Source organism: Sorghum bicolor, chromosome 4 (assembly GCF_000003195.3).
Source record: "Sorghum bicolor cultivar BTx623 chromosome 4, Sorghum_bicolor_NCBIv3, whole genome shotgun sequence".
Lineage (NCBI taxonomy): Eukaryota > Viridiplantae > Streptophyta > Magnoliopsida > Poales > Poaceae > Sorghum > Sorghum bicolor.
Window position 1 is genome coordinate 9807465 of NC_012873.2, and position 26621 is coordinate 9834085.

The 26621-nt window shown below is 44.7% G+C and overlaps 2 protein-coding genes and 2 pseudogenes across 3 annotated transcripts; 3 read left to right on the plus strand and 1 right to left on the minus strand.

The window, feature by feature from the left end:
- Positions 1371 to 25978, plus strand: LOC8085572 (60S ribosomal protein L11). 2 transcript variants are annotated; one of them, XM_021458983.1, is made up of 5 exons: positions 1371 to 1524; positions 1629 to 1779; positions 1870 to 2065; positions 2973 to 3205; positions 25686 to 25978. In XM_021458983.1, exons 1-4 carry the CDS (start codon positions 1522 to 1524, stop codon positions 3169 to 3171), a joined length of 549 nt encoding a protein of 182 aa, XP_021314658.1. In that variant the 5' UTR covers positions 1371 to 1521; the 3' UTR covers positions 3172 to 3205; positions 25686 to 25978. The 2 variants fall into 2 exon arrangements, with proteins under 2 accessions (XP_021314658.1, XP_002451841.1); XM_002451796.2 differs by lacking the exon at positions 25686 to 25978 and having other exon boundaries at positions 2973 to 3439.
- Positions 3739 to 5358, plus strand: LOC110434731 (annotated as a pseudogene).
- On the minus strand, positions 6817 to 8221 carry LOC8073825 (annotated as a pseudogene).
- LOC8085573 (60S ribosomal protein L11) lies at positions 23577 to 25973 on the plus strand. Its single transcript, XM_002451797.2, has 4 exons — positions 23577 to 23736; positions 23847 to 23997; positions 24075 to 24270; positions 25453 to 25973. Exons 1-4 carry the CDS (start codon positions 23734 to 23736, stop codon positions 25649 to 25651), a joined length of 549 nt encoding a protein of 182 aa, XP_002451842.1. The 5' UTR covers positions 23577 to 23733; the 3' UTR covers positions 25652 to 25973.

Below are 26621 nucleotides of genomic sequence, written 5' to 3' on the forward strand. Positions count from 1 at the left end.
TGCAATGCCGAAGGATGCTACCTGTTGGGGCTTCCAAGCGTCGCCTTCCCATCAGTTTAGTCTCCTCCACTAGATATCATACAACCACAGTTCAAGCTGCAGAGCGTCTACCGTCTTCCAAAAATTTTCAGATTCCGTCACATCGAATCTTTAGACGCACGTATGGAGTCTTAAATATTCATCATAAAAATAAAAACTAATTGCACAATTTACCTATAATTTGCGAGACGAATCTTTTAAGCCTAGTTGATCGATAATTGGACAATAATTATCAAATACAAACGAAAGTACTATATTAGCCAAAACCAAAAAAAATCGCAAACTAAACTAGACCTAAGCAACAGCCAAAGCCACACATTCCTCTACGATCTTTTTCTTCTTCTGGAGCGAGTCGAGGCTACTCGTCCTCGATAAGAAAAGCCAGCGGCCTTTCGTCGCGTAACAGGCATATGCATGGTCTATCTCCATTGGAATAAAGCAATGGATTCTGGCTTGCTTCTGTTGGCACGTAGGAGCATATATCTTTTTTTAGATTTCTCTAGCTGACCGGACTTTCTTTACCGGCGCGGCGAAAGGAGGACGACGCATGTCCTACCGGATATGCTCTTTTCTGTCATGGTATAAGTAGGCGACCCTGTCGTTCCTCTCCTCACCAACAAACCCAAAAACGACATGGTATGCATGCCTACCTTCGGTATCGATCTTACCTACTATCCTTGAAGCAATGAAGCATGTGTTTATGGAAATGTGGAGGTCCATTGCAGGGCAACCCTCCGTTGGCAGGTGCGACCTACACCCTACCCTGCCAAAGGGGATTTGCCCAGCGATGCGCCTGCACACACACACTTTCGCCACCTGCAGGCTGCAACAACTCAAGGTAGAAGAAGGGGCAGATTTTTATATTTTAATAATAATCCTTCCAAAAAATATTTTGCATCAGATAGCTCCACTGGCGTGACCAAACAACATAGTCACGTCACATGCATTGACCCGACAAGAAACGACACATTCGACAGCGTTTTTGACGTGGAAAAGCTTATCACGCCACTCTCAAACTTTTAAAAATCATAACTCTTCGATACAACGTCGGATGAAAAAAAAATTATATGAAACTTGTAGGAACCTAATATTTTCTGGGACATGTGATGCAAAAATATTTTTCTAGGATGATTAATATTAAAATATTTATTAAAAAAGATTAAAGTATAAAAAAAATCTAAGAAGACGACGGTGCTCCACCCGGCCTGCTACATTCGGCCTTTCTTCGGCCCATCAGACAGGAGCCCAATATTCGGCCTGGGTTGAACAAAGCCCAAAACCTATCACATGGTCACCAAAAGCCCAAAAAGGCCCATGAAAAGCCTATCCCAGCTCCCACCACCAGTGCACCACCCCAACTAGGGTTGCTCCCTTTCAACCTCGCGCCGCCACCCCCCTTCATCTCTCGACGCCCATCTCCTCCACCATCCGCCGCCGCCGCCGAGAACGAGGAGAAGAGGATCCGGCCGTTTCCTCGCCCCCATGGTACCGCCTCCATTCCATCCTCGTGCTCCCATTCCCATCTTCTCGCCTTCCTCTTCCTCGTCCTGCCTGTGACATGTGACGCTAACTCGCGTGGCGTTCCGCAGGCGTCCGAGAAGAAGCAGTCGAACCCGATGCGGGAGATCAAGGTGCAGAAGCTCGTCCTCAACATCTCCGTCGGGGAGAGCGGTGACCGCCTCACCCGCGCCGCCAAGGTGCTCGAGCAGCTCAGCGGCCAGACCCCTGTCTTCTCCAAGGGTGAGTGTGCTGAGTTCTTCCGGCTCCGTTTCTTTCCCTTTCGCTGACGGGGTGCGTCCTTTTTGCCTGATTTGCTGGTCGGTCTTGCAGCGAGGTACACGGTGCGGTCGTTCGGCATCCGGCGCAACGAGAAGATCGCCTGCTACGTCACTGTCAGGGGCGAGAAGGCCATGCAGCTGCTTGAGAGCGGCCTCAAGGTCAAGGAGTACGAGCTGCTCAGGAGGAACTTCAGCGACACCGGGTGCTTCGGATTCGGCATCCAGGAGCACATCGACCTTGGTATCAAGTATGGCTCCGTCGTACTTTTTCGAGAATCTTTGCTATGATTCAGGCCATATGTTGTGTCAGTACATAGGTTCTTGTTTTTGCACATCAACTGTTTTTGCTACATCGGTTGCTGTTGTTGTTAGAAGCTTCAAAATTTCGGTCCTCTATTTCCATGTGGTGAGGCTACCAGTGATAAATCCGATGCTAGTAAATCCTTGGCTTGTTTTCTAGTACTATCTTTGTCCATTAGCTCCAAGCCCAGTAATTGTTTCTGAACATGACTGATGCTTTAGTTCACTATGAGCATGTTTTTAGAATTGATTAAAACATTGTTCTAGGTGTTTGTTGTTTAAGACTGAGGTCCAGAAATCACAAATCATTCTGCAGTTATTGCACAGTTAGTTGTCATACAAGTGGATAATATTTTTCTTCTGTCATTGCGATGCTAGTTCAGTGGAAGTTTACAGTTTAGTCTGTGACATTGTGTGCATTGTTGGTACAATGCAGTTCTTGAATTTTGTCATCTGTGCAGAGTTTATCTGGTTTTGCATATTTACATTTAGTGTTTGTTCCTACTGTTAAGACTGAAACGTGCTCCGTGTATATATAATTTAAATTGTCTGTTTATCCTGATGTTTCCGTTTTTGTCTGATGAGCCTTGTTGTTAGTATTTGAGGCATTGGTTCCTTACTCCTTATGCGGTAAAGAATGTACTAATAGCCATTTAATGACCTGAAATATTTGTGTCAGCTGAGGATTGCTAACATGAATTAAGCTATACTGCTATACCTTTAAATTTTTAATAAGCCACACACCAATGCAAATTTTAATTCTGTCGGCAGAGGCACATAGTTTTTCAATATGCTCTGTTTTTAGTTTTATATATTCTCTCCAGAGGCACTGAGCCATGTCTTTGTATTGTGCAGGTATGATCCATCAACGGGCATCTATGGAATGGACTTCTATGTCGTGCTGGAGCGTGCTGGCTACCGTGTTGCGCGCCGCAGGAGGTGCAAGGCCCGCGTTGGGATCCAGCACAGGGTGACCAAGGAGGACTCGATGAAGTGGTTCCAGGTCAAGTACGAAGGTGTCATCCTCAACAAGGCTCAGGCCAACACGGTGTAAACCTTAGTTTGTCTAAGCTCCATGCAGACGCAAGATCACCATGCAAGGTTTTTGTTCACATTGTATTCTCTGACCTGATGGTTTAGTCTACTACTATAGCAGAGCTATAAAACGCCATATGAATTATTTCAGTGCCCGTATCATACATTCATACTCTGTTCTGTTGCTTGAAAACATGCTAGTCTGATCTCCTAGCGCAGCTTGTGATCTGGCTCTTCTTTGGTTAGATTGCTTTATTTATCTGCCACACCTGGTTTTTGTTGGCGAATAGCTGTCACCCGATCTTGAAAATTGAAGCGAACTGAGGGGAAGGTTTCTAATGTTTGTATTTGGGTATCAGCGCAGTACGAACATTTGTGTACTGATTGTTGTCTCTACAGAATTTCTTCAAAAGGGTGGTAAAATTCCATGGGTGAATGCAAGTGTCTACTGTCATCAAGCCATCAGGGACAGGGAGTACGAAACAAGGGCTTGTGTTATCTTAAAATTTATACGCTTATATTTTATATGAACATAGGGGGTGAGACATTCCTGAACAGCAGACCATAATGCGAATGTAACCCAACTCGTTACCCTTACCCATATCCTGATACACCTGTCGCCCTCCACGGGAGCTTCGTCCGCTGCGTCACGTGCCTCTCGCCGGCGACCACTGAACCGTCCTGGCTCGTCCACACACCGTCGGTGGTGTCCTACGCTTCCCTGCTCAACGCCACCATCCAGAACCTCTGCTTCGCCTCCCCACGGACGACGTGGCCGACACTGCTCCTGACCCCAGCGACCGTCGTAGAAGCGCGGGCCTGCGTCGCCTGCTGCCGGCGCCACGGCCTCACGGTCCACGCCCGCAGCGGCGGCCACGACTACAAGGGCCTCTCCTACCGCTCGGTCCTCCGGAGCGCTGGCGCCGCCCGCCCCTTCGCCGTGGTCGACGTCGCCGCACTGCGATGTCCGCGTCGACGCCGCGCGCCGCGTGGCGACGGTCGGGCCGGGCGCCACGCTCGGGGAGCTCTACTACGCCGTGGCGCGAGACAGCGGCGGAGCGCTAGGGTTCCCTACGGGGATCTACCCCACTGTCTGCGTGGGCGGCCACCTCAGCGGCGGTGGGTTCGGCCCCATGATGCGGAAGCATGGGCTTGGCGTGAACAACATGGTGGACGGCGACGAGAGGCTCTTGGACCGCGTGGCCCTGGGCGAGGGCCACTTCTGGGCGATCCGCGGTGGTGGGGGCAGGAGCTTCGGCGTGGTGGTTTCCTGGACGGTGCCGCTGGTCCCCGTGCCACGCGTCATCTCCGCCTTCACTGTGCGCCGATTGGTCCGCTGCGGGGACCGACGGCAGACCCAGGCGACGGTCTGGCTGCTGGCCAAGTGGCAGCGCGTGGCGCACGCGCTCCCCGATGACCTGTTCGTGAAGGCGGCCATGGAGTCGGAGCTCGACGACACTGGCGAGAGGCACCCGCTGGTGACCTTCAAGTTGTTGTTCCTCGGCGGCAACTGCAGCGGGATGGTGGCGGAGATGAGCACCCACCTACCGGAGCTCGGCATCACAGCGAGCGACTGCAGAGACATGAGCTGGATCCAGTCGATGCTCTACTTCTACGGGTACACGAGCGGGCAGGCCGCCGTGGAGGTGCTCCTTGACCAGAGCCTGCAGCCCAAGGACTACTGCGTGACGACCCCGATCCCGGCGGCCGGGCTGGCAGGGCTCCTCGCCAGGGTGGTGGAGGACAGGGGCGGGTCCATCGACGTGAACCCGCAGGGCGGCGCCATGAGCGCGACGCCGAAGTCGGACACGCGTACGCGCAACGGCGAGGGTACCTGTACAACGTGCTGTACTTCGTCAAGTGGGGCGGCGACTCCAACGTGTCGTACGAAAACGCGCACCTCGGGTGGGTGCGGGGCGTGCACCGGTGGATGGCGCCATATGCGAGCGCGAGTCCCTGGGCGGCTTACGTCAACTTCAGGGACCAGGACCTAGGGCAGAACATGGACGGGGAGACGACCTATGACGAGGCCAGGGCGTGGGGGGAGATGTACTTCAGGGGCAACTTCAGGAGGCTGGCCATGGTGAAGGCCGAGGTCGATCCTGACCAGGTGTTCTGGAGCGAGCAGAGCATCCCTCCCCTTTTTGAGGTTGGGGAGGAGACAGGGGAATGGCACAGTCAGAGTGGGTTGTTTTCGGACAGTTGATGAGTGATCTTCTCCTTCTCTTGCCCGAAAAGCCATGAAACATTGCTTGTTGATTTGTTGTGAGAGAAAAACACAGTTGAATAGTTAACAGATTCGGCAGTTAAGCTCAAGCAAACAGGCTCATCTATTCTGCGATAGAATGTGATGTGCTTGCCCCAAGTGTCAATATCCAATGATGCAATAGAACGATACAGTGATGTATCAATCATATATTCATGAATTACAAAAGGCGACACAGTGATTTCTAAATTCTGCGCGACATCTTGTTGCTAGTTTCAACATTTTCAGTGTGGCATTGCTGATATTGCGAGGCAAGGAGTATTGGCGCCCATGCTATGTACAAAACCAGCACTGAAACTATAGGGCCTCAACTGAAGTTGTAGTGGAGGTTGACATGTAATGAACTAGAAAACCAGCTCGGCTTTGCCGCGCCCTCCGTGGAGTGGGTCAGCCTGTTTTTACAGGTTTTGTTACTCCTCTTTTCTCTATATCTTCTCTACTTTTCACAGTATCTTCTTTGGAAGACGTATTAATACTGATAAATAGAGGGGATAATTTTGCCTGTAAAACAATGGTAATATTGAGATATGGTAAAACTTTTCTTTGCTAACATCTTTAGAACAAATGTGTATTTCCATTTTCTGCCCAATCAAATGTTGTTCTTTTAGGAGGCCTAGAACCTGTCATAGATTTCACTTAATTTGTGGACAGTTTTTTTATAATAGCTAGGAGGTATAGCTTGTATCTATATGTTATGAATAATAAACATATATTAAAGTGATTTTGTCTCTAATTTAGTTTTGTTTTTTTTTGAGAGAGATCCCTGGAATCGTCAGAGAGGTCTCAAGCTAACATAAACATGGACCACTTTAGCACTGAGTGCTAGAACTTTATTGGGATCATACCATTACCATCTAGAGTGTAGCATCATTTCTTTTTGGAAGTCTATTACCACAGCGTGGGAGATATGGAGACAAAGAAACCCTCAAATCTTGAGGGGAACTCTAATACACAGGAGATCTGTGTATCAAGAAGAAAAGGGGATAGAAACCAACAACATCACACAGCCCCACGACACAGACAGATCACACACACAAAAAGAAAACAAAAATGAACTCGCCAATGACTGCAAGCACCAAACAACCTCAGCCAACAAAGTAACTAACGCTAGACCTAAAGGCGAGGAGATGTGAAACCCCTCGAGCCACAGCTAAACACTAGAAATGTAGTTCCTTCTGATGAATTCTAAAACTCCATTCAAACTAGGCTAGATCCCATGAAACACGTATGGATTGTGGAGATTCCAGATTGCCCATGTTTGAAGGATGATAATGGAGTTTAGACCTCTAACTATTGTTTGAAACGTTAGAAAGTGATAAAAAGGTTCAACCTAGGAGTCAACACTAAGTGATCCTACCTGTCTTTAATCAGGTTACCCATACAAGAGAGATCAACAAACTAATGTGCCTCCCATTTTCTAAGTAGGTCATCATAGATGTCTCCTTTCTTAATCTTCTGCAAGCACAGCTTCAGCTCGGATTGTGTCGATAAACTCAACTTGATACCCCGATCAACCATGTCTTCTACATACTTGCATGCCTTAGGTAGCCTGTCATCCTTAAGCTTTGACACAAGCATGTTCCCACACTCCTCTAAAGGTGGCAAGCCATTCTCCACCATGCAGCTCCAGACTCCCAGTCTCCCAATAGCGTGCATCCAAAAACAAGCGAAGTGCAAGCGAACAAGTTTCCTCGTTTGGCCAACATTCGTTCTTAACCATCTCGCTAAATATTGAAGATCATGTCGTCAAGATAATCCACTATCACCTCAGCATGCCCAAGACTACCCTACAACATGATCATTGTGTTGTACATTTCCATGTCTCGGACGAGCCCTCGATGTCCAACAAACTTGTCCCAGAGAGATAAGTGGCACCGCGCAATTCTCCAGCCTCAAGGTGCACGACGAGAGCAGCATGGAAGAACCTCTGTCCTGTTCCCGGCAAACAGTCGTGCCTCTTTAAGAAGTCTAGATAGTACGTTGCTTTTGGTAGCGCCATGGAGTAGTTGCTTGACACAATCGTAGTGAGGAAGGCATCATAGGCAGGCACATTGTCAGGATCACCACCGATGTCACGCACCATTTCGTCGAACACGTCTCGTGCAGCCCACGTGTCGGCGGCAGCCTTGCACACTCGAGGAGGATTGCGTAGGAGTCGGCATCCGGTAGCGTGCCGACCTCGGCGCGGGCTACTAGGATCACCGCGCGGGCGTCGTCGAGGCGGTTGGCACGACAGAGCGCGGAGAGGAGCGAGTTGAGCGTCGTCGTGTCGCAGGCCATGTCATAGTGCGGCATGTCGTCCATGAACGCCTTGAGCATGGAACAGCTGGGGCTCGCCGCCAGGGAGGAGAATACGGAGGCGAAAGTGTCGAGCGAGAGCAGCCACCGTGAGTGCATGGAGTCGACGGTTTCCCACATGCGCGTGAAGATGCGGTTTGTGCCGAGGATGTCGATGACGAGGTTCCACGAGTAGGGGGAGTGGTTGTCGTGGCCGAGGTGCCAGTGCCCCGCCAAGTGGAAGAAGGCGGCGGCGGCGCATGGGTGCGCGTAGGATAAGCGAAGCACCTGCTCGACGTTAGTGGTGGTTACACCGCGGATGTCGGCCTTGTCGAGCGCGGCGTCCACGTCGTCGTCGGCAATGGGAGGCTAGGATATCGCAGAAGATGCAGGTCTTGTGCGGCAGCTCGGGGGCTTCCTTGTTCGTGGGGAACGCCAGTGAGGACGGGTCGCGGGCGCGCTTTGCCGCCGGCGATGCCACCGTGGCTGCGCTGTCGGACGGCCGCTTCGCCAGGTGATGGGACATCACAGATTCACGGCGGGGGAACTCGAGTGGTCGCCATTACGAGAGGCTGCACTGCTGCTGCAGGGGTCAAGTTGGGCCGGCGAGGTTACGCCATGTTATGTTAAACTCTATGGAGTATCACATAGGCTTTGTTTTTTTCCTTAAAAATTTCAAGATTTCTCGTCACATCGAATCTTGCAGCACATACATAAAGGATTAAGACTTTGTTTAGATCCAAAAAGTTTTTAGATTATGACACTATATCACTTTTATTTTTATTTGACGAACATTATTTAACCATAGACTAACTAGGCTTAAAAGATTTGTCTTGCGATTTACAGACAAACTATGCAATTAGTTTCTTTCATCTATATTTAATGCTCTATGCATGTGTTGCAAGATTAATGTGATAGGGAATCTTGAAAAGTTTTTGGTTTTGGGTGAACTAAACAAAGCCTTAGACCTTCACCCCAAAATCTAAAATTTTTTCAAGATTCCCCGTCACATCAAATCTTGTGGTATATGCATGGAGCATTAAATATAGATAAAAATAAAAACTAATTGCACAGTTTACATATAAATCGCGAGATAAATCTTTTGAGTCTAGTTAATACATGACTGAACAATAATTGTCAAATAAAAATGAAAATACTATAGTATCCTAAACCAAACAATTTCGGGAACTAAACAAGGCCTCAATATAAACAAAAATAGAAAGTAATTACACAATTTACCTATGATTTACGAGATGAATCTTTTGAGCCTGGTTAGGCCATGACTGGACAATCATTACCAAATATACAAACGAAAGTGCTACAGTACCCAAAATCCAAAAATTTTGCCAACTAAATAAGGCCTAGTTCACCCAAAAACCAAAAACTTTTCAAGATTTCCCGTCACATCGAATCTTGCGGCACATGCATAGAGCATTAAATATAGTCAAAAAAAAAACTAATTACATAGTTTACCCGTAAATCGCGAGATTAATCTTTTGAGCCTAGTTAGTCTATAATTGGACAATAATTGCCAAGGCCCAAAACCAAAAAAAAATTGGGGCCTTGTTTAGTTCTAATTTTTTTTTTGCAAAATCGACACTGTAGCACTTTCGTTTGTATTTAGTAAATTTTATCTAATCACGGACTAACTAGGCTCCAAAGATTTGTCTCCCAAATTACAGACAAATTGTTCAATTAGTTATAATTGTATCTATATTTATTGTTTCATGCATGCGCCATAAGATTTGATGTGATGGAAAATTTGAATTTTTTTGCAAACTTTTTAAGAACTAAACAAGGCCTAGTTCTCCTTTTTTTCAAAAATTTTTGGGTTTTTTTTTTTTGCAAAAAGGTAGTTATTCTCCATTTTGGATTTTGACCTCAAGAGGCAAAAAGAACTAAAAGAGAGCCTCAAGAGACTCTCATGAGGGCAATAAATTTTGTATTTTGAATGGAACTAAACATGATCCTGAAAATTTTGGTATTTTGCATTTCATCACTCTAAAGTAGGTGGAATTTCGCATTTTGGATTCTTGGGGAACTAAACACCCCCTAAATTTTAAGACATAAAGTATAAAATATAGACTATTTATAAAATAAAAAATATAGCTAGAAAGTAATTTGTGAGACATTTTTAAGCATAATTAGTCTATAATTAAATACTAATTGCTATAGACAATGTGCTAATGATGGATTAATTAAGCTTAGTAAATTTGTCTCATGGAGTACTGACAGAATCTGTAATTTATTTATTTTATTAATATCTGAATACTTGAGGGAACACCCTATATAACATCTGATGTGATCTGTTGCTTTTAATCCTCTATCCCTCCTTTCAAAAAAATAATTTTGACTAAATTTATATAAAATTTATTAATATTTATGATACATAACTAATATTATTAGATACATTGTTCAATTCATTTTTTTCAAAATATTTCAAGATATAAATATTACTAATATTTTCTATAAATCAAGTGAAATTTATTAGCACACAGACTAACAACGATAAAACTAGTGTACTTTTAGAACGAAGAAGAAAATGGTATATCACTAGTAGAGTGTCTCTATGCCACGCTCATGTGTTGAAACATTTGATTTTTTTCCTTCATCGTCTTCTTCCTCCTCCCCATGCACCATCGCAAACCTCGTGCCCACCGCTTCCCACAGCGGCGGAGCTCTGGTGAGACCCTACCATGGCCGCAGCAACCTTCTTTTTCTCCTCCCTGCTCCTACCACTGCTATGGCCATGGGAGCCATCGCCCCGACCTAGCCCAACCACCTCCTCTATTGCTGGAACCCTAACGCGGCCTGGGCGGCCTACCTCCCCCTAGCAAAGTTGGGAAAGAAGAGAGAGAGGCCCAAGATGGAGAAAAATAAGAGAAAGAGAAATCGAGTGTTGAGAGAGAGATAAACACTCAAGCACGAGATGCTTTATTGGACTAGTACCATGCATTTCTACAGTTGTGCTAGTGCCACACACCTGACAACACTTGAGAGACTTTTTGGTGAGGCCTATAATGAAAATTCCTCTTTGCTTGCACGTTATTCTTGTATACAAAAAATGAAATAACTTTGCCAGAGAGAAAAATAGGGTGAGTTTGAATTTTATGTAAAAAATGGTGAGGTGAAGACATCCGGTCACAAAAATAAATAAACGCCGAAGACAACCAGTTATTATTACCAACAACAAATGACTCCAAGAAGGTAACTATGCTCCAAAACCTTCAGTGGATCTTTTGGGTGAAAACCTTGTCCCTATTAGGCAGGCAGCAACGGCGCTATCTGCGTCGCTCCTCCTTGGAGGCATTGTCTTTGTAGTCCCCTGCCATGGTGTGCGTCGGGCTGCCTCCCCCTCTTCCTCGATGCTACGTGTGGTTGTCGCCGCTTGTGGTCTAACATCGTCTTCTGTCATGCTATGGAGATTATCATTGTGCCTATGATCCGTCTGCACGTTTCATACCTTCAACACATGTTTGTCCTATGTTGTGGTCGCTTCTTCGGTAGATGCTTTGCCCCTTTGTTTGTCGCTAGTGCACTTCTTTGACATGGATGCTTTGGCACCGACGTCAATGGTTCTGGCTGAGCGGATACTTTGCCGTTGCAGCTTTTGGTGATTTCTTCACTGTTGTTTCGGCTTTCCTATAGCGAAGGGGAGGAGGAATGAACTCGTAGCTCGAGGGGCCTCGCAAACATCTACGAGTGTTTGGTTTTTCAGTTTAATGGGTGGCAAGCCTGCTAGCATTTGTGTCAATTGGTTCATGTGACGAGCTGACTCGATCTTATTGTTAGCAGGTTATTGGATGATGTGGCCCTATCCATGGTTATATTTTTGGATGCATAATTTCTCGAGCGCCTGGTTTTAGTTTAGAGGGTGTTTGTGACTGCTCCACAAACTCCATCGTGGAGCAGCTCCACAAAAAACTAGAGTTTGTGGAGTACCTCTTTAGTTGCTCTCACAACTCCACCATTTTTCCTCAAACTAAGTGCGTGGAGCTAAAACCGTTTGGCTAAAAACATGGAACGGAGCTGAAAAACGTGGAGCAGAATAGTCCCAAACACCCCCTTAATGGGTGAGACACCCGCTAACATTTGTATCGAATGTTCACGTGATGAGCTGGTGAAAGCCCAAGTTTGGTTTTGGTAATTAATGACACCAAGTTGCTAATGCCTTGTGTTTAAGTGATTTGAGTTAGGCATAGCAACACAGGTGATGAAGGTGCATGGTGGCATGGAAAGGTGGCCACATGATCACAAAGGGATGAAGCATGAAGTAAAGATCATGGTGATAGACGAGGAGCAAAGTTATCAAGGCAAAGGTATAAACATAGGGTTTTACTTTTACCGATCTAAGATGAGTAGAGAAGTGATTGACCGGGTTTAGGATAAATAGTCGGCTTTTGAGAACACTCACCGGACGCTTTTGAGAAAATTAAGTGTATATTTTCTATTGCGCCGGTGGGAAATTTGGAGAAGTCGTGAAACACTCACCGGACGTAGTGCGCGGAGGCACCAGACGTTGGCTGAGCGTCCGGTGTGCTGTCAGTGCTTGGCCCGGTTAGGGTTGAGCACCGGACGCACTACATCGGACGCAGGGTGTTCCCTGTTCATGCGTCCGGTGTGGCCTGACTTAAGCTGAGGGTGTCTGACTGAGAGCACCGGACGCTCTGAGTGCGTCTGGTGGTGTGCGTCCGGTGTGCCTCTCTGCGCATAAGTCCGGTGAGCACCGGAGCGTCCGGTGCTCCGAGTCCAGTGAGATCTCTGAGTTTTACAAACTCTCTACGCACGAGTTCGGTGAGTACCGGAAGCGTCCGGTGCTCACTTTACCGCGTCCGGTGGTTCACAGGTAGCCGTTAGAGATTGACTTATGAGATTCAAAGGTGGACACGTGGCTATCTCTTGAGCACCGGACGCAGGGGGTCGAGCGGCTGGTGGTACCTTGGTAGCGTCCGATGCCCCCAATTTCAGCCAAGTGAAAGTGGCCAACGGCTCTTTTGTTGTGGGGGCTTATAAATAGAAGGTAGCCGACTTTGGGAGACTTACTCTTGCACATTTGATTACTTGAGGCATACACTGAGCTAGAGAATACTCCCTCCACTCATCTCCTTGTTTGATTGCTAATCCTAGTGAGATTGAGTGAGATTCAAGTGCATTGCTTTGAGAGTTGCATCTAGTGGCACTTGATCCTTGAGTTTGCTGTGGATTTCTTGTTACTCTTGGGTGTTTCCCGACACTCTAGATGACTTGGAGCAGCGGTCGTGTTGAGCTCGTGATTGGAGATTGTTTCGAGCCTCACCAAGTGATTTGTGAGGGGTTCTTGAGCCTTCCTCGCGGGAGATCGCAATTGGCTACTCTAGTGGATTGCTCGTGGCTTGGAGGATCCCCATCTTGTGAGTGGATGTGCGGCACACGCTGAGGGTTTGGCTTTAGATTGCCAATTAGCTCGTGATCCGTCAAGTGGGTGTATCACCACAATGAGGACTAGCTTGCTGGGAAGCAAGTGAACCTCGGTAAAAAATCATGTGTCATATCTTGCCGAGGATTCTCTTTGGGATTGTGATTGTGTATGATTGATTGGACATATATCTACACTACAATGTTGGTATAACAATCACTCTCCACTCCTTTACATACTTGCTTGTCTTGCCAGTTGTTTAGCTTGTTTAGCTTAGCTCTAGTTTAGAGTAGAGTTGTTGTGTAGCCTTCTCTTGTTGTTGTGGTTTAGTGTTTAGCCTTGTACTAGTTTGTATAGGTGGCTTGCATAGCTTAGTTGAGCTAGTGCTAGAATAGCTTCGCCATTTGTTTAACTAATCAACTTGTCTAGTTGAGTTTGTAGAGAATTTTAAATAGGCTATTCACCCCCCTCTAGACATTTGGACCTTTCAGCTGGTATCGGAGCTGAGGCACCGTTTATTTGAGGCTTTACAACCTTCGGTGTAGAATAGCGCTACCGTATATATATATATACACACACATGACAGCGCTATTCTACACCCTAGGTGTAGAATAATATTCTACACCACAAGTCAAAATTGAGCAGAAAAAATACTGAGTAGTACTGAACCGTGTTCAGTATCATGTAATAGTACACTCAGGACCACGAAATACTGAACAATACTGAAACACGGATACTGAACGATACTGAATTCTGCTCAGTATAACACTTCGGTGTAGAATAGTATTCTACACCTAGGGTGTAGAATAGTATTCTACACCTAGGGTGTAGAATAGCACTTGTATATATACACACACACTCTCTGCAAACAACTAGGGAAGTTTGATTGGGGTTGTTAAAGTTTAATAGGTACTATAGCATTTTCATTTTATTTGATAATTATTGTTAAAGTTTAACAGGTACATCTGGGAAGAAGATGAACAGCAGCAATGGACTTGGGTAGTCGCGTAGACGCTCCCCAAAAAACCTAATTGCCAATTCCCCGTGCAAGGTCTCGAACGGCAAGGGCTCCGGAGGCACCTGCCCTCTCGCTCCTTCGTGTGCGTGGAGTTACGAGATGGGAATTCCAACTTTGCAATGAAACTGTGACCTAAGTGTTCTCTCTTCTTGTACCAAAGAGATGAGAGTCTCCTATTTATCCTTGTGGCTGGAGAGGAGAGGAGGGGAAGGGACTCCCTGTTAGCGGCTGAGGAGACGGGCATCTGAAGGGTTTTCACATGGACTTAAAACTCCCTCAATTACTTATCGAAACACCCACAGATAATGAGTTGAAACTCCCACATAATTGAGTTGAAACTCCTATACCGTCAGCCTGCCACTCCAACTCTTGGACTTCCAATTTGGTACAATATTTATTGTCCATAATTGCACACCATAGAGTTTATTGATTTATTAAATCTAAATGGGTCTAGCCCATACTAAATCCAACAATCCCCACCAATCTCTAGGGTTTATAATGATGAAGCATCAGAACCATAGTTCTTTGATATATCAGTGTTTCGATGGAGTCTGTTAAGTTGAACATCCATCTAGAACAAGAGTTTTACCCACTCACACCTGAACAATGGACTATGCCTTGAATTGACAGTTTTGTGCGAGATGAGATCCACTCAAGCCCTTTGTTGATACTTAGCTGCACAAGGCATCCCCGCTGTTTGAAGCATATAAGTCACACTTAAGTGCCTTTCATGAGTATTTAGGGATTAGCCAAGTCCCATAGACTGTGACCAGCAGTCTGACTCATATAGGTGTTTTCCTCAAAAGATGTTCTGTAGGCCAACATCTCATCTGTATAAGACTCTTGGAATACATTAAGATAAATACCAACCTGCCTTACAGAAGGAAAGTTGTACATCAGAGATAGGTTCAAAAGGAAACTTTCTTCTCAATTTACTCATAGCTTGTTTCACCACTCTACTTCACGGGATCTCCGATCACATAGAGCAGGTTACCACTACAGTAGATTAACTTGTTGGTCTCATACCCATCTCTCTCGATTCACTTTCTATCACATTACGTGACAGTCCCTTAGTGAATTGATCTGCCAGATTATTCGATGTATAGACATAGTCCACCGTTATAACTCCGGAGGTTTTCAACTTTTTGACAGATTTTAATCGTCTCTTAACGTGCCTTGTAGACTTCATGTTATTCCTGGAACCGTTGACTTTAGTAATCATAGTTTAGTTGTCACAGTTCATGGATATAGCCGGTATCGGTTTTTCAACTACCAGTAAATCCATCAGGAGTTCACGAAGCCACTCGGCCTCAGCCCCAGCAGTGTCTAACGCTGTGAGTTCTGCTTCCATTATAGACTTTGTTAAGATAGTTTGCTTGCAAGACTTGCAGGAAACAGCACCACCTCCAAGCAGGAACACATATCCGCTCGTCGCATAAAGCTCATCAACATCAAAGATCCAGTTGGCATCACAATACTTCCAGCACTCTAGGGTTTCTCGTATAGTGAATACCATAGGACATAGTCCCTTTCAGGTAGCGCAACACTCTCTCAAGAGCACGCCAGTGATCATCGCCCGGTTTTGACACAAACCAACTCAGCTTGCTCACAGCATATGAAATATCAGGTCTCGTTGCACTCGCAAGATACATAAGCGAGCCAATGATCTAGGAGTATGTTAATTGATCCCTTACTATTCTTTGATTTTTCCTCAATAGCGCACTAGGGTCATAAGGCGTGGGAGTAGGATCACAGTCACTAAACCCAAAGTGACTTAATACATTTTCCACATAATGGGATTGTAACAAAGCTACCCCACCATCACCTTCTCTGATAAGCTTGATGTTAAGAATGACATCAGCTTCTCCCAAATTTTTCATATCGAAATTACTCGATAGAAGTTTCTTTACTTCCTCAATCATATGGAGATTACATCCGAAGATCAAAATATCATCAACATAAAGGCATAGCATAACAGCCTCAACCCCACCATATCGATAATACACACAAGTGTCAGCTTCATTCACAACAAAGCCAGCAGCTATAAGTGTACTATCAAACTTTTCATGCCATTGCTTAGGTGCTTGCTTTAGGCCATATAATTACTTTAACAGCCTACACACCTTGCTTTCTTGACCATCCGCAATGAACCCTTCTGGCTGATCCATATAGATCTCCTCATCTAACTCTCCATTAAGGAAAGCCGTCTTAACATCCATCTATTGAATGATAAGACCGTATGAAGCTGCCACGACAATCAAAGTGCGAATTGTAGTCAATCGAGCGACCGGTGAATAGGTGTCAAAGAAATCTTCCCCCTCTTTCTGGGTATATCCTTTGGCCACCAGCCTTGCCTTGTACCTCTCAATTGTACCATCAGGCCTAAGCTTTTTCTTGAAGATCCATTTGCAGCCTATAGGTTGATAGCCATAGAGACGGTCAATGACCTCCCATGTTCCATTGGACATAATAGATTCCATCTCACTCCTTACTGCCTCCTTCCATAAGTCGGCATCAAGAGAGGAATATGCCTCAACAATAGTGGTTGGCGTGTCTTCCACAAGGTACACTATAAAGTCATCACCAAAGGATTTTGCAATCCTCTGTCTCTTGCTCTTTCGAGTGACTATAGTGTCATCCGCCTTACGGATGTGCATGTGAGTCTCCTCAGCATGATCTATAGGAATAGACAATTCTTGATCATAGGGTATTATAGTCTCATGACTTGTTTTACTAGGTGTATTTTTCATGGGAAACTCATTCTCAAAAAATGTAGCATCTCTCGATTCCATGATAGTATCAACATAAATATCAGGCACATCAAATTTTATAATTAAGAACCTATATCCAACGTTGTGGAAAGCATAACCAAGAAAAACACAATCAACTGTTTTAGGTCCTAATTTACGCTTCTTGTTGATTGGCATATTCACATTTGCCAAACAACCCCAGGTGTGTAAATATGAAAGATTTATTCTCTTCTTTTCCCATTTCTCGAATGGAGTGATCTCTTTGTTTTTAGTAGGAACTGTGTTTAGGACATGACACGCGGTCAAAATTGCCTCACCCCACCATTCCTTGGATAATCCCGTTGTATTTAACATGGCATTCACCAACTCTGTTAAAGTGTGGTTTTTCCTTTCAGCAATTCCATTGGATTGTGGTGAGAATGGCAATATCCTCTCATGAATAATACCGTGTTCCACACAAAATTCATCGAAATCATTTGAGAAATATTCTCCACCTCTATCAGACCTTAAATGTTTTATTTTCCTCTCTAGTTGGTTTTCAACTTTAGCTTTATAGGCCTTAAAATAATGGAGCGCTTCATCCTTTGTTTTTAAGAGATACACATAGCAAAATCTAGTGGAGTCATCTATAAATGTGATAAAGTATCTTTTGCCGCCTTTAGTCAAAATACCATTCATTTCGCACAAATCGGAATGAATAAGTTCTAGAGGTGCCTAGTTCCTCGTCTCAGCAGCCTTATGAGGCTTGTGGGGTTGTTTTGATCAACGCATACATGGCACTTAGATTTATTGACCAAGTTAAATTTAGGAATTAAATTCAGATTCGCTAACCGCATAAGACAGCCATAACTTGCATGACAAAACCGTGAATGCCATAAATCCGACTCATCAGAAATATCAACAGAATTCACTAGTTTATTACACACATCATGTAGAGATAAGCGGAACAAATCTCCGCAATCATATCCTTTACCAACAAAGGATACATGTTTCGACACAACACATTTCTTCGATTCAAGGACAACTCTATAACCATCTTGACATAGCATAGAAGCACTAACAAGATTTTTCTTGATAGAGGGCACATGCTGCATGCTCTTCAATGGCACTGTCATCCCTGAAGTAAACTACAGAATAACCGTACCAACACCAAGAACATGAGCATGCGACCCATTTCCCATCAACAAGGCGCCAGACCTCCAGACTTGGTAAGTGGCAAACAAGGAAACATCAGCACACATAGTATATTTGCACCACTATCCATCTACCACTCAGGTGAATTACAAACTGAAAGAACATATGGCAAAAATTACCATACCCAGATGTTCCTACAGTCTCAGTGGTTACAACATTAACTGATTTCTTCCCTTGGAAGAACTTGCGATCTGGGCACTCACTTGCCCAGTGTTCCTCACTGCCACGAACAAAGCAGCCTCCCTTCTTCTTGCTATTGTTGGTAGTTTTCTTGAATTGAGTGGACTGATTGGGCTTATGGTTATTCTCTTTCTTTTTCTGGTTTTTCTTCTTGTTAAACTTGTGGAATTTCTTCTACACCACATTGGCAGTAGAAGGCTCAACACCTTTCCCATTATCTTTTGCTCTCGCCCTCTCCTCAACATCAAGAGTACCAATGAGTTCCTCAACATTGAACTCTTGCCTCTTGTGTTTGAAAGAATTAGCAAATTCCTTCCAAGAAGGTGGTAACTTGGCGATAATACCGCCGGCCACAAACTTGTCAGGCAGTGGACAAGGGAAAAGTTCAAGTTCCTTAGCCAGTTGAAAGCCCTAGTTTGGTTTTGGATAATTGATGAAATCCTAGTACTAACCTCTATACTAAGTGTGTGTAGACTTAATGAGGTTGGTACATGCCAAGTGATGGAGCAAGTGATGATCATGGTGATGATGGTGATGACCACAAGATGATCAAGTGCTCAACTTGGAAAAGAAGAAAGAGAAAAACAAAACCCTATGGAGATCAAGGCAAAGGTATTGCTTAGGGTTTTGGTTTTGGTGATCAACACACCATAGAGGGTGTGATCACATTTAGGATAGATAGCCGTACTATAAAGAGGGGAATTCTTTGGCTAAGCGGTTATCGAGTGCCACTAGGTGTCATTGTTCATGTGCATGCATTTAGAACCTAGTGAGCTAACTTAACTCCTTCAAAGAAAATGTTTGTGAAAATGCTAACACACGTGCACATGTTGGTTCACACGTTGTGGTGTTGGCACACTTTGAGAAGGAGGTGGAGTTTGAAGGGTAGAGAGAGGATGGGTTCATATTCCGCGCTTTTCAAGAAAATGAAGTGCATATTTTCTATTGCGCCGGTGGGAAATTTGGAGAAGTCGCGGGAGTGTTTCTCGCTGAGGGACACTCACCGGACGCTGGCTCAGAGGCACCGGACGCTGTGTCTGAGCGTCCGGTGTGCAGGCTGCCTGGCTCAGCTAGGGTTAGGCACCGGACGCTAGGCACCGGACGCAAGCTGGAGCGTCCGGTGGTCTGAGTCCGGTGTCCGCGCGTTTTGCAAAACTCTCTGGGTGTGAGTCCGGTGAGCACCGGACGCTCTGGGTGCGTCCGGTGGCTTGCGTCCGGTGACCCTGCGAGTTTGCGGAGCTCTCTGCGCATGAGTCCGGTGTGCACCGGACGCGTCCGATGCCAACCTGCTCAGCGTCCGGTGCTCTGCAGGTTACCGTTAGACTCTGACACGCGGCTGACGTTGGAGCACCGGACGCTGGTGTCGAGCGTCCGGTGCCCCTTTAAGAGCGTCCGGTGACCCCGTATTTCGCCCAGTGAAAGAGCCAACGGCTCTATTTGTTTGAGGGGCTATAAATACGTGTTTGACCGGCTTGGGGCTGACACTCTTGGCATTCTTGACTACTAGACATCCTTGTGAGCCTAAGCAAACACCTCCCACTCATCTCCTTCATAGATTAAACGTCTTTGTGAGATTGGGAGTGATTCCAAGTGCATTTGCTTGAGTGATTGCATCTAGTGGCACTTGGGGATCGATTTGGCTGTGGTTTTCTTGTTACTCTTGGTGGTTGCCGCCACCTAGACGGCTTGGAGCAGCGGAGGAGGATTGGCACGAGTTGGTGATTGTTCGTGGCCATCTCCCGGTGATTGTGAGAGGTTTGTGCCTACCTCGGCGGAGTGCCAAAGGCAACATTAGTGGATTGCTCGTGTCATTGAGTTACCTCACTTGTGGGTAGGTTCTTGTGGTGTCCTAGTGAGGACGAGGTTCGTGCTACACCTCTTAGCCACCGAACCACCAAGTGTTGGTCGACACAACGGGGACGTAGCGTGTCGGCAAGCACGTGAACCTCGGGAGAAAAATCGGTGTCTCAATTGTGTTTGATTGGCATTCTCCCGGTGCTTGATTGTTTATATTGATGATTGGTTCATTCCCTACACGGCGGTATAAATATCTCATCTTATCTTTACTTACCGCAAACTAGTGTAATTAGTTTAGTTGCTTACTTTGACTTGTGTAGCTTAGTTCTCTAGTGTAACTTGTAGAGACTTAGTTCTTGTGTGCCTAGAGATTATATCAACTAGAATTGTTGGATAGGTGGCTTGCAAACATCCCTTTTAGAGCTAGAGCAAAAAGCTTCGCTTTGTTATTTACTAATCTCTTGCTCTAGTGTTTTTGTAGATTTTTAAATAGGCTATTCACCCCCCTCTAGCCATATTAGGACCTTTCACCAGTGCCTGAATCTCATGAGCTTGTTCCACTACAGAACGGTTCTCAACCATCTTGTAGTCATACAACTGCTCTATAAGATACAGCTCAGTACCAGCGTCAGTAACTCCAAACTTAGCCGCAAGAGCATCCCATAATTCTTTCCCGCTTGGAAGAATTATGTAGCTTTTCTGGAATTTTAGATCAAGTGCGCTAATCACTGTACCTCGAAAGAGGTTGTCATCAGCATTAAACTTAGCCTCATCCGCAGGAGGTAAATTATTAGGCTTGCCCACAACGGCATGATAACATGACATAGCAGTTAGCCACAATTCCATCTTAGCTTTCCAAATCAAGAAGTTTTTACCATCAAAAGAATCAGGCTTTAGCACAGCAACAAAACCTCTGACAGAAAATAGCCTATAATTAGGTTTTTGGATTGTTAGATTATTAGGCAATTTTTATGTCATTTTAATTCCATAAATTAACAATATGATGATTACATATATGATATTATTGATAAATATAAGCATGACATGAATCATCATTACGACATATAAACATGATCCATAAAGCATATCAAACATCAAAACATGGCATGGTATATAACTCTCTGTAATAGTACCAAACATAATATAGCAATCAAAACAAATAAACAGATGTACTGAAACAGGCAAGCAGATACTAGCAAAACAATAGAACTGTAGAACAGAGGCATATACGCAAAACTTAAACATAATAGGAACAGACAACAAATATCTTCCGAAACAACTAAACAGACTTATGGAAATAGGTATGACACAACTACTCTGAAACAAATAGAAACAGAGCGACGTAAAACTGAGGGAAGACGAATAGATCATACCCTGAGACTCGCGCATTCAGATTTCCAGAACCTTGTCCTTCCTCGATCGCCATAGTGTAGAGACGAAGGTGAAGATGACGAACCAATCACCGGGAAGGAGAAGACGGTGACCGGCAACACCAAGAGACCTCCGGGAAGAAGATGAATAGCAGCAATGGAGTTGGGTAGTCGCATAGACGCTCCCCAAAAACCTAATTGCCGATCCCCCGTTGTAAGGTCTCGAACGGCAAGGGATCCGGAGGCACCTGCTCTCTCGCTCCTCCGTGCGTGCGGAGTTACGAGATGGTAATTCTAACTTTGCAACGAAACTGTGATCTGAGTGTTCTCTATTCTTGTACCAAAGAGATGAGAGTCTCCTGTTTATCCTTGTGGCTTGAGAGGAGAGGAGGGGAAGGGACTCCCTGTTGGCGGTTGAGGAGACGGGCATCTGAAGGGTTTTCACGCGGAGTTAAAACTCCCTCAATTACTTATCGAAACACCCGCAAATAATGAGTTGAAACTCCCACATAATTGAGTTGAAACTCCCATACCGTTAGCCTACCACTTCAACTCTTGGACTTTCAATTTGGTACAATATATATTATCCATAATTACACACCATAGAGTTTATTGATTTATTAAATCTAAATGGGTCTAGCCCATACTAAATCCAACATTTCATGTGTGGCAGTAGTGTGCGTTGCCGCTGGACATTCGCATGGGCTTCTCCACTCTATCACCATGAAATCTCTCTCTCTCTCTCTCTATTTCTGAGATTGTGCAATGCCGAAGGGTGCTATGTGTTGGGGCTTCCAAGCGTCGCCTTTCCGTCAGTTTTAGTCTCCTCCACTAGATACCATACAACTGTAGAGCGTCTACCGTCTTTCCAAAAAAATTTAAGATTCTTCGTCACATCGAATCTTTGGACGCATGCATGGAATATTAAATATACATGAAAATAAAAACTAATTGCATAGTTTACCTATAATTTGTGAGACGAATCTTTTAAGCCTAGTTGATCGATAATTGGACAATAATTATCAAATACAAATAAAAGTACTATATTAGCCAAAACCAAAAAAAATCACAAACTAAACTAGACCTAAGCAACAGCCAAAGCCACACATTCCTCTATGATCTTTTTCTTCTTCTTTGGAGCGAGTCGAGGCTCCTCATCCTCGATCAGAAAAGTCGGCGACCTTTCGTCGCGTAACAGGCATATGCACGGTCTATCTCCATCGGAATAAAGCGATGGATTCTGGTTTGCTTCTGTTGGCACGTAGGAGTATATATCTTTAGATTTCTCCAGATAACCGGCCTTGCTTTACCGGCGCGGCGAAAGGAGGACAGCCCATATCCTGCCGGATATGCTCTTTCTGGCATGAAATAAGTAGGTGACGCCGCAGTTCCTCTCCTCACCAACAACCCCCAAAACGGCATGGTATGCATGCCTACCTTTGGTATCGATCTCACCTATCCTTGAAGCAATGAAGCATGTGTTTATGGAAATGTGGAGGTCCATTGCAGGGCAACCCTCCGTTGGCAGGTGCGACCTACACCCTACCCTGCCAAAGGGGATTTGCCCGGCGATGCGCCTGCACACACACACACACATTTGCCACCTGCAGGCAGCAGCAGCTCAAGGTAGAAGAAGGGGCAAATTTTTATAATTTAATCATTTTTTAATAAATATTTTAATAATAATCCTTCCAAAAAATATTTTGCATCAGATAGCTCCACTGGCACGACCAAGTAATAGTCACGAAACATGCGTTGGCGTGGCAAGATACGACACATTTGACGGTATTTTCGACGTGAAAAAGCTTGTCACACCACTTCCATTGGCGTGACGGTATTGTCTTATCGCGCGCTCGGTGAGTGGCGTGACAAGATCAAACTTTTAAAAAATTATAACTCTTTAATACGACGTCGTATGAAAATATGTTTTTATAAAAAAATTGTAGAAACCCAATATTTTCTGGAACATGTGATGCATATGATGATTAATATTAAAATATTTATTAAAAAAGATTAAAGTATTAAAAAAATCTAAGAAGACCACGGTGCTACACCCGGCCTGCTACATTCGGCCTTTCTTCGGCCCATCAGACAGAAGCCCAAATATTCGGCTTGGGTTGAACAAAGCGCAAAACCCATCACATGGTCCCAAAAGCCCAAAAAGGCCAATGAAAAGCCTATCCCAGCTCCCACCACCACCCCACCTAGGGTTTCTCCCTTTTAACCTCGCGCCGCCACCCCCTTCGTCTCTCGACGCCCATCTCCTCCTCAAGCCGCCGCCGCCGCCGCCGAAGGAGAAGGAGGAGAAGAGGATCCGGCCGTCTCATCGCCCCAATGGTACCGCCCCCATTCCATCCTCGTGCTCCCATTCTCATTTTCCCATCTTCCTCTTCGTCTTCCTCTTGCTGCCTGTGGTATGTGAGGCTAACTCGCTTGGCGTCCCGCAGGCGTCCGAGAAGAAGCAGTCGAACCCGATGCGGGAGATCAAGGTGCAGAAGCTCGTCCTCAACATCTCCGTAGGGGAGAGCGGCGACCGCCTCACCCGCGCCGCCAAGGTGCTCGAGCAGCTCAGCGGCCAGACCCCTGTCTTCTCCAAGGGTAAGTGTGCTGAGGTCTTTCGGCTCCGTTTCATTGCCTTTCGCTGACGGGGTGCGTCCTTTTGCTCGGTCTTGCAGCGAGGTACACGGTGCGGTCGTTCGGCATCCGGCGTAACGAGAAGATCGCCTGCTACGTCACTGTCAGGGGCGAGAAGGCTATGCAGCTGCTTGAGAGCGGCCTCAAGGTCAAGGAGTACGAGCTGCTCAGGAGGAACTTCAGCGACACCGGGTGCTTCGGATTCGGCATCCAGGAGCACATCGACCTTGGTATCAAGTATGGCTCCGTCTTACTTTACGAGAATCTTTGCTACGATTCAGGCCATATGTTGTGCCAGTGCATACATTCTTGCTTTTGCGATGTCAACTGGTTCCGAGGTTATGGGTTGCTGTGGTTGTTAGAAGCTTCAAAATTTCGGTCCTCTATTTCCATGTGGTGAGGCTACCAGTGATAAATCCGATGCTAGTAAATCCTTGGCTTGTTTTCTACTATCTTAGTCCATTAGCTCCAAGCCCAGTAGTTGTTTTTGAACATGACTGATGCTTTAGTTCACTATGAGCATGTTTTTAAAATTGATTAAAACTTTGTTTTAGGTGTTTGTTGTTTAAGACTGAGGTCCAGAAATCACAACTCATTCTGCAGTTATTGCACAGTTAATTGCCATACTAGTGGATAATATTTTTCTTCTGTCAGTGCAATGCTAGTTCAGTGGAAGTTTACAGTTTAGTCTGTGGCTCTGTGCATTGTTGGTACAATCCAGTTCTTGAATTTTGTCGTCTGTGCAGAGTTTATCTGGTTTTGCATATTTACATATAGTGTTTGTTCCTACTGTTGAGACTGAAATGTGCTCCGTATATATATAATTTAAATTGCCTGTTTATCCTGTTGTTTCCGTTTTCGTCTGTTGAGGTCATGTTTAGTTCCCAACTCAAAAAGTTCACTATCACATCGAATGTTTGGACGCATGCATGGAATATTAAATATAGATAAAAAAATAAACTAATTACACAGTTTAGTTAGAAATCACGAGACGAATCTTTTAAGCCTAGATTAGCCTTAAGTGCTACACTAACCTACATGTGCTAATGATAGATTAATTAGGCTTAATAAATTTGTCTCGCAGTTTCCAGCCGAGTTATGTAATTAGTTTTTTTATTAGTATTCGAACACCTCTTCCGACTTCCTACGAACCACATCTGATGTGACACCCAAAAAAATTTTTCCCTCTCCTTGTTACTAGTATTTGACGCATTTAATGACCTGAAATATTAGCTGTGTTAGCTGTGCATTGCTAACATGAGTTAAGCTATACTGCTATACCTTGTCAATTTTTAATTAGCCACACACAAATGCAAATTTTAAATCTGTTGGCAGAGGCGCATAGCTTTCAACATGTTCTCTTTTCAGTTTTATGTATTCTCTCCAGAGGCACTGAGGCATGTCTTATGTATTGTGCAGGTATGATCCATCAACAGGCATCTATGGAATGGACTTCTATGTCGTGCTCGAGCGTGCTGGCTACCGAGTTGCACGCCGCAGGAGGTGCAAGGCCCGTGTTGGGATCCAGCACAGGGTGACCAAGGAGGACTCGATGAAGTGGTTCCAGGTCAAGTACGAAGGTGTCATCCTCAACAAGGCTCAGGCCAACACGGTGTAAACCTTAGTTTGTCTAAGCTCCATGCAGACGCAAGATGTTTTAGTCTACTATAGCAGAGCTATAAACTGCCGAATGAATTATTTCAGTGCCCGTATCATACTCTGTGCTGTTGCTTAAAAACATGCTAGTCTGATCTCCTAGCGCAGCTTGTGATCTGGCTCTTCTTTGGTTACATTGCTTTATCTGCCGCCTGCGTTTTGTGTTTTTGTTGACGAATTACTGTCACCTGGTCTGGAAAATTGAAGCGGACTAAGGGAAGGTTTCTATTGTTTGTAATGGGTATCAGCAAGCATTTGTGTACTGTGGTCTGGTTTAGATCAAATTTTTTTTGGATTTTGACATTGTAGTATTTTTGTTTGTATTTGGCAATTATTGTCTAACGACTAATTAGTCATAAAAGATTCATCTCGTAAATTATAGACAAATTGTATAATTAGTTTTTTTTTATTTATATTTAATGTTTTATGCATGAGCTGCAATATTTGATGGATGGGAAATTTTGAAAAGTTTCTTCAAAATTTACACGGAGCATTAAATGTTAAAAAATAACTAATTATACAGTTTATCTATAATTTATAAGATGAATTTTTTGAGTAGTTAGTTGATTGGACAATAATTATCCATTACAAATGAAAGTGTTATATAGCCAAAAACAAAGAAAAATTGCCAACTAAACAAGGCCTGATTGTGGTCTCTACAGAATATCTTCGAAAGGGTGGGAAAATTCCATTGGTGAACGCAAGTTCCTGTCAACTGTCATCAATACGTCCGTACGAAACAAGGGCATTTTCTTAAAAATTATACGCTGATATTCTTTCAACACAGCTGAGGCATTGTTCAGATCACCCTAAAAATCAAAAACTTTTTAAGATTTTCCGTCACATTGAATCTCGTGGTATACGCATAGAGCATTAAATATAGATAAAAATAAAAACTAATTACACAGTTTACTTGTAAATCATGATACAAA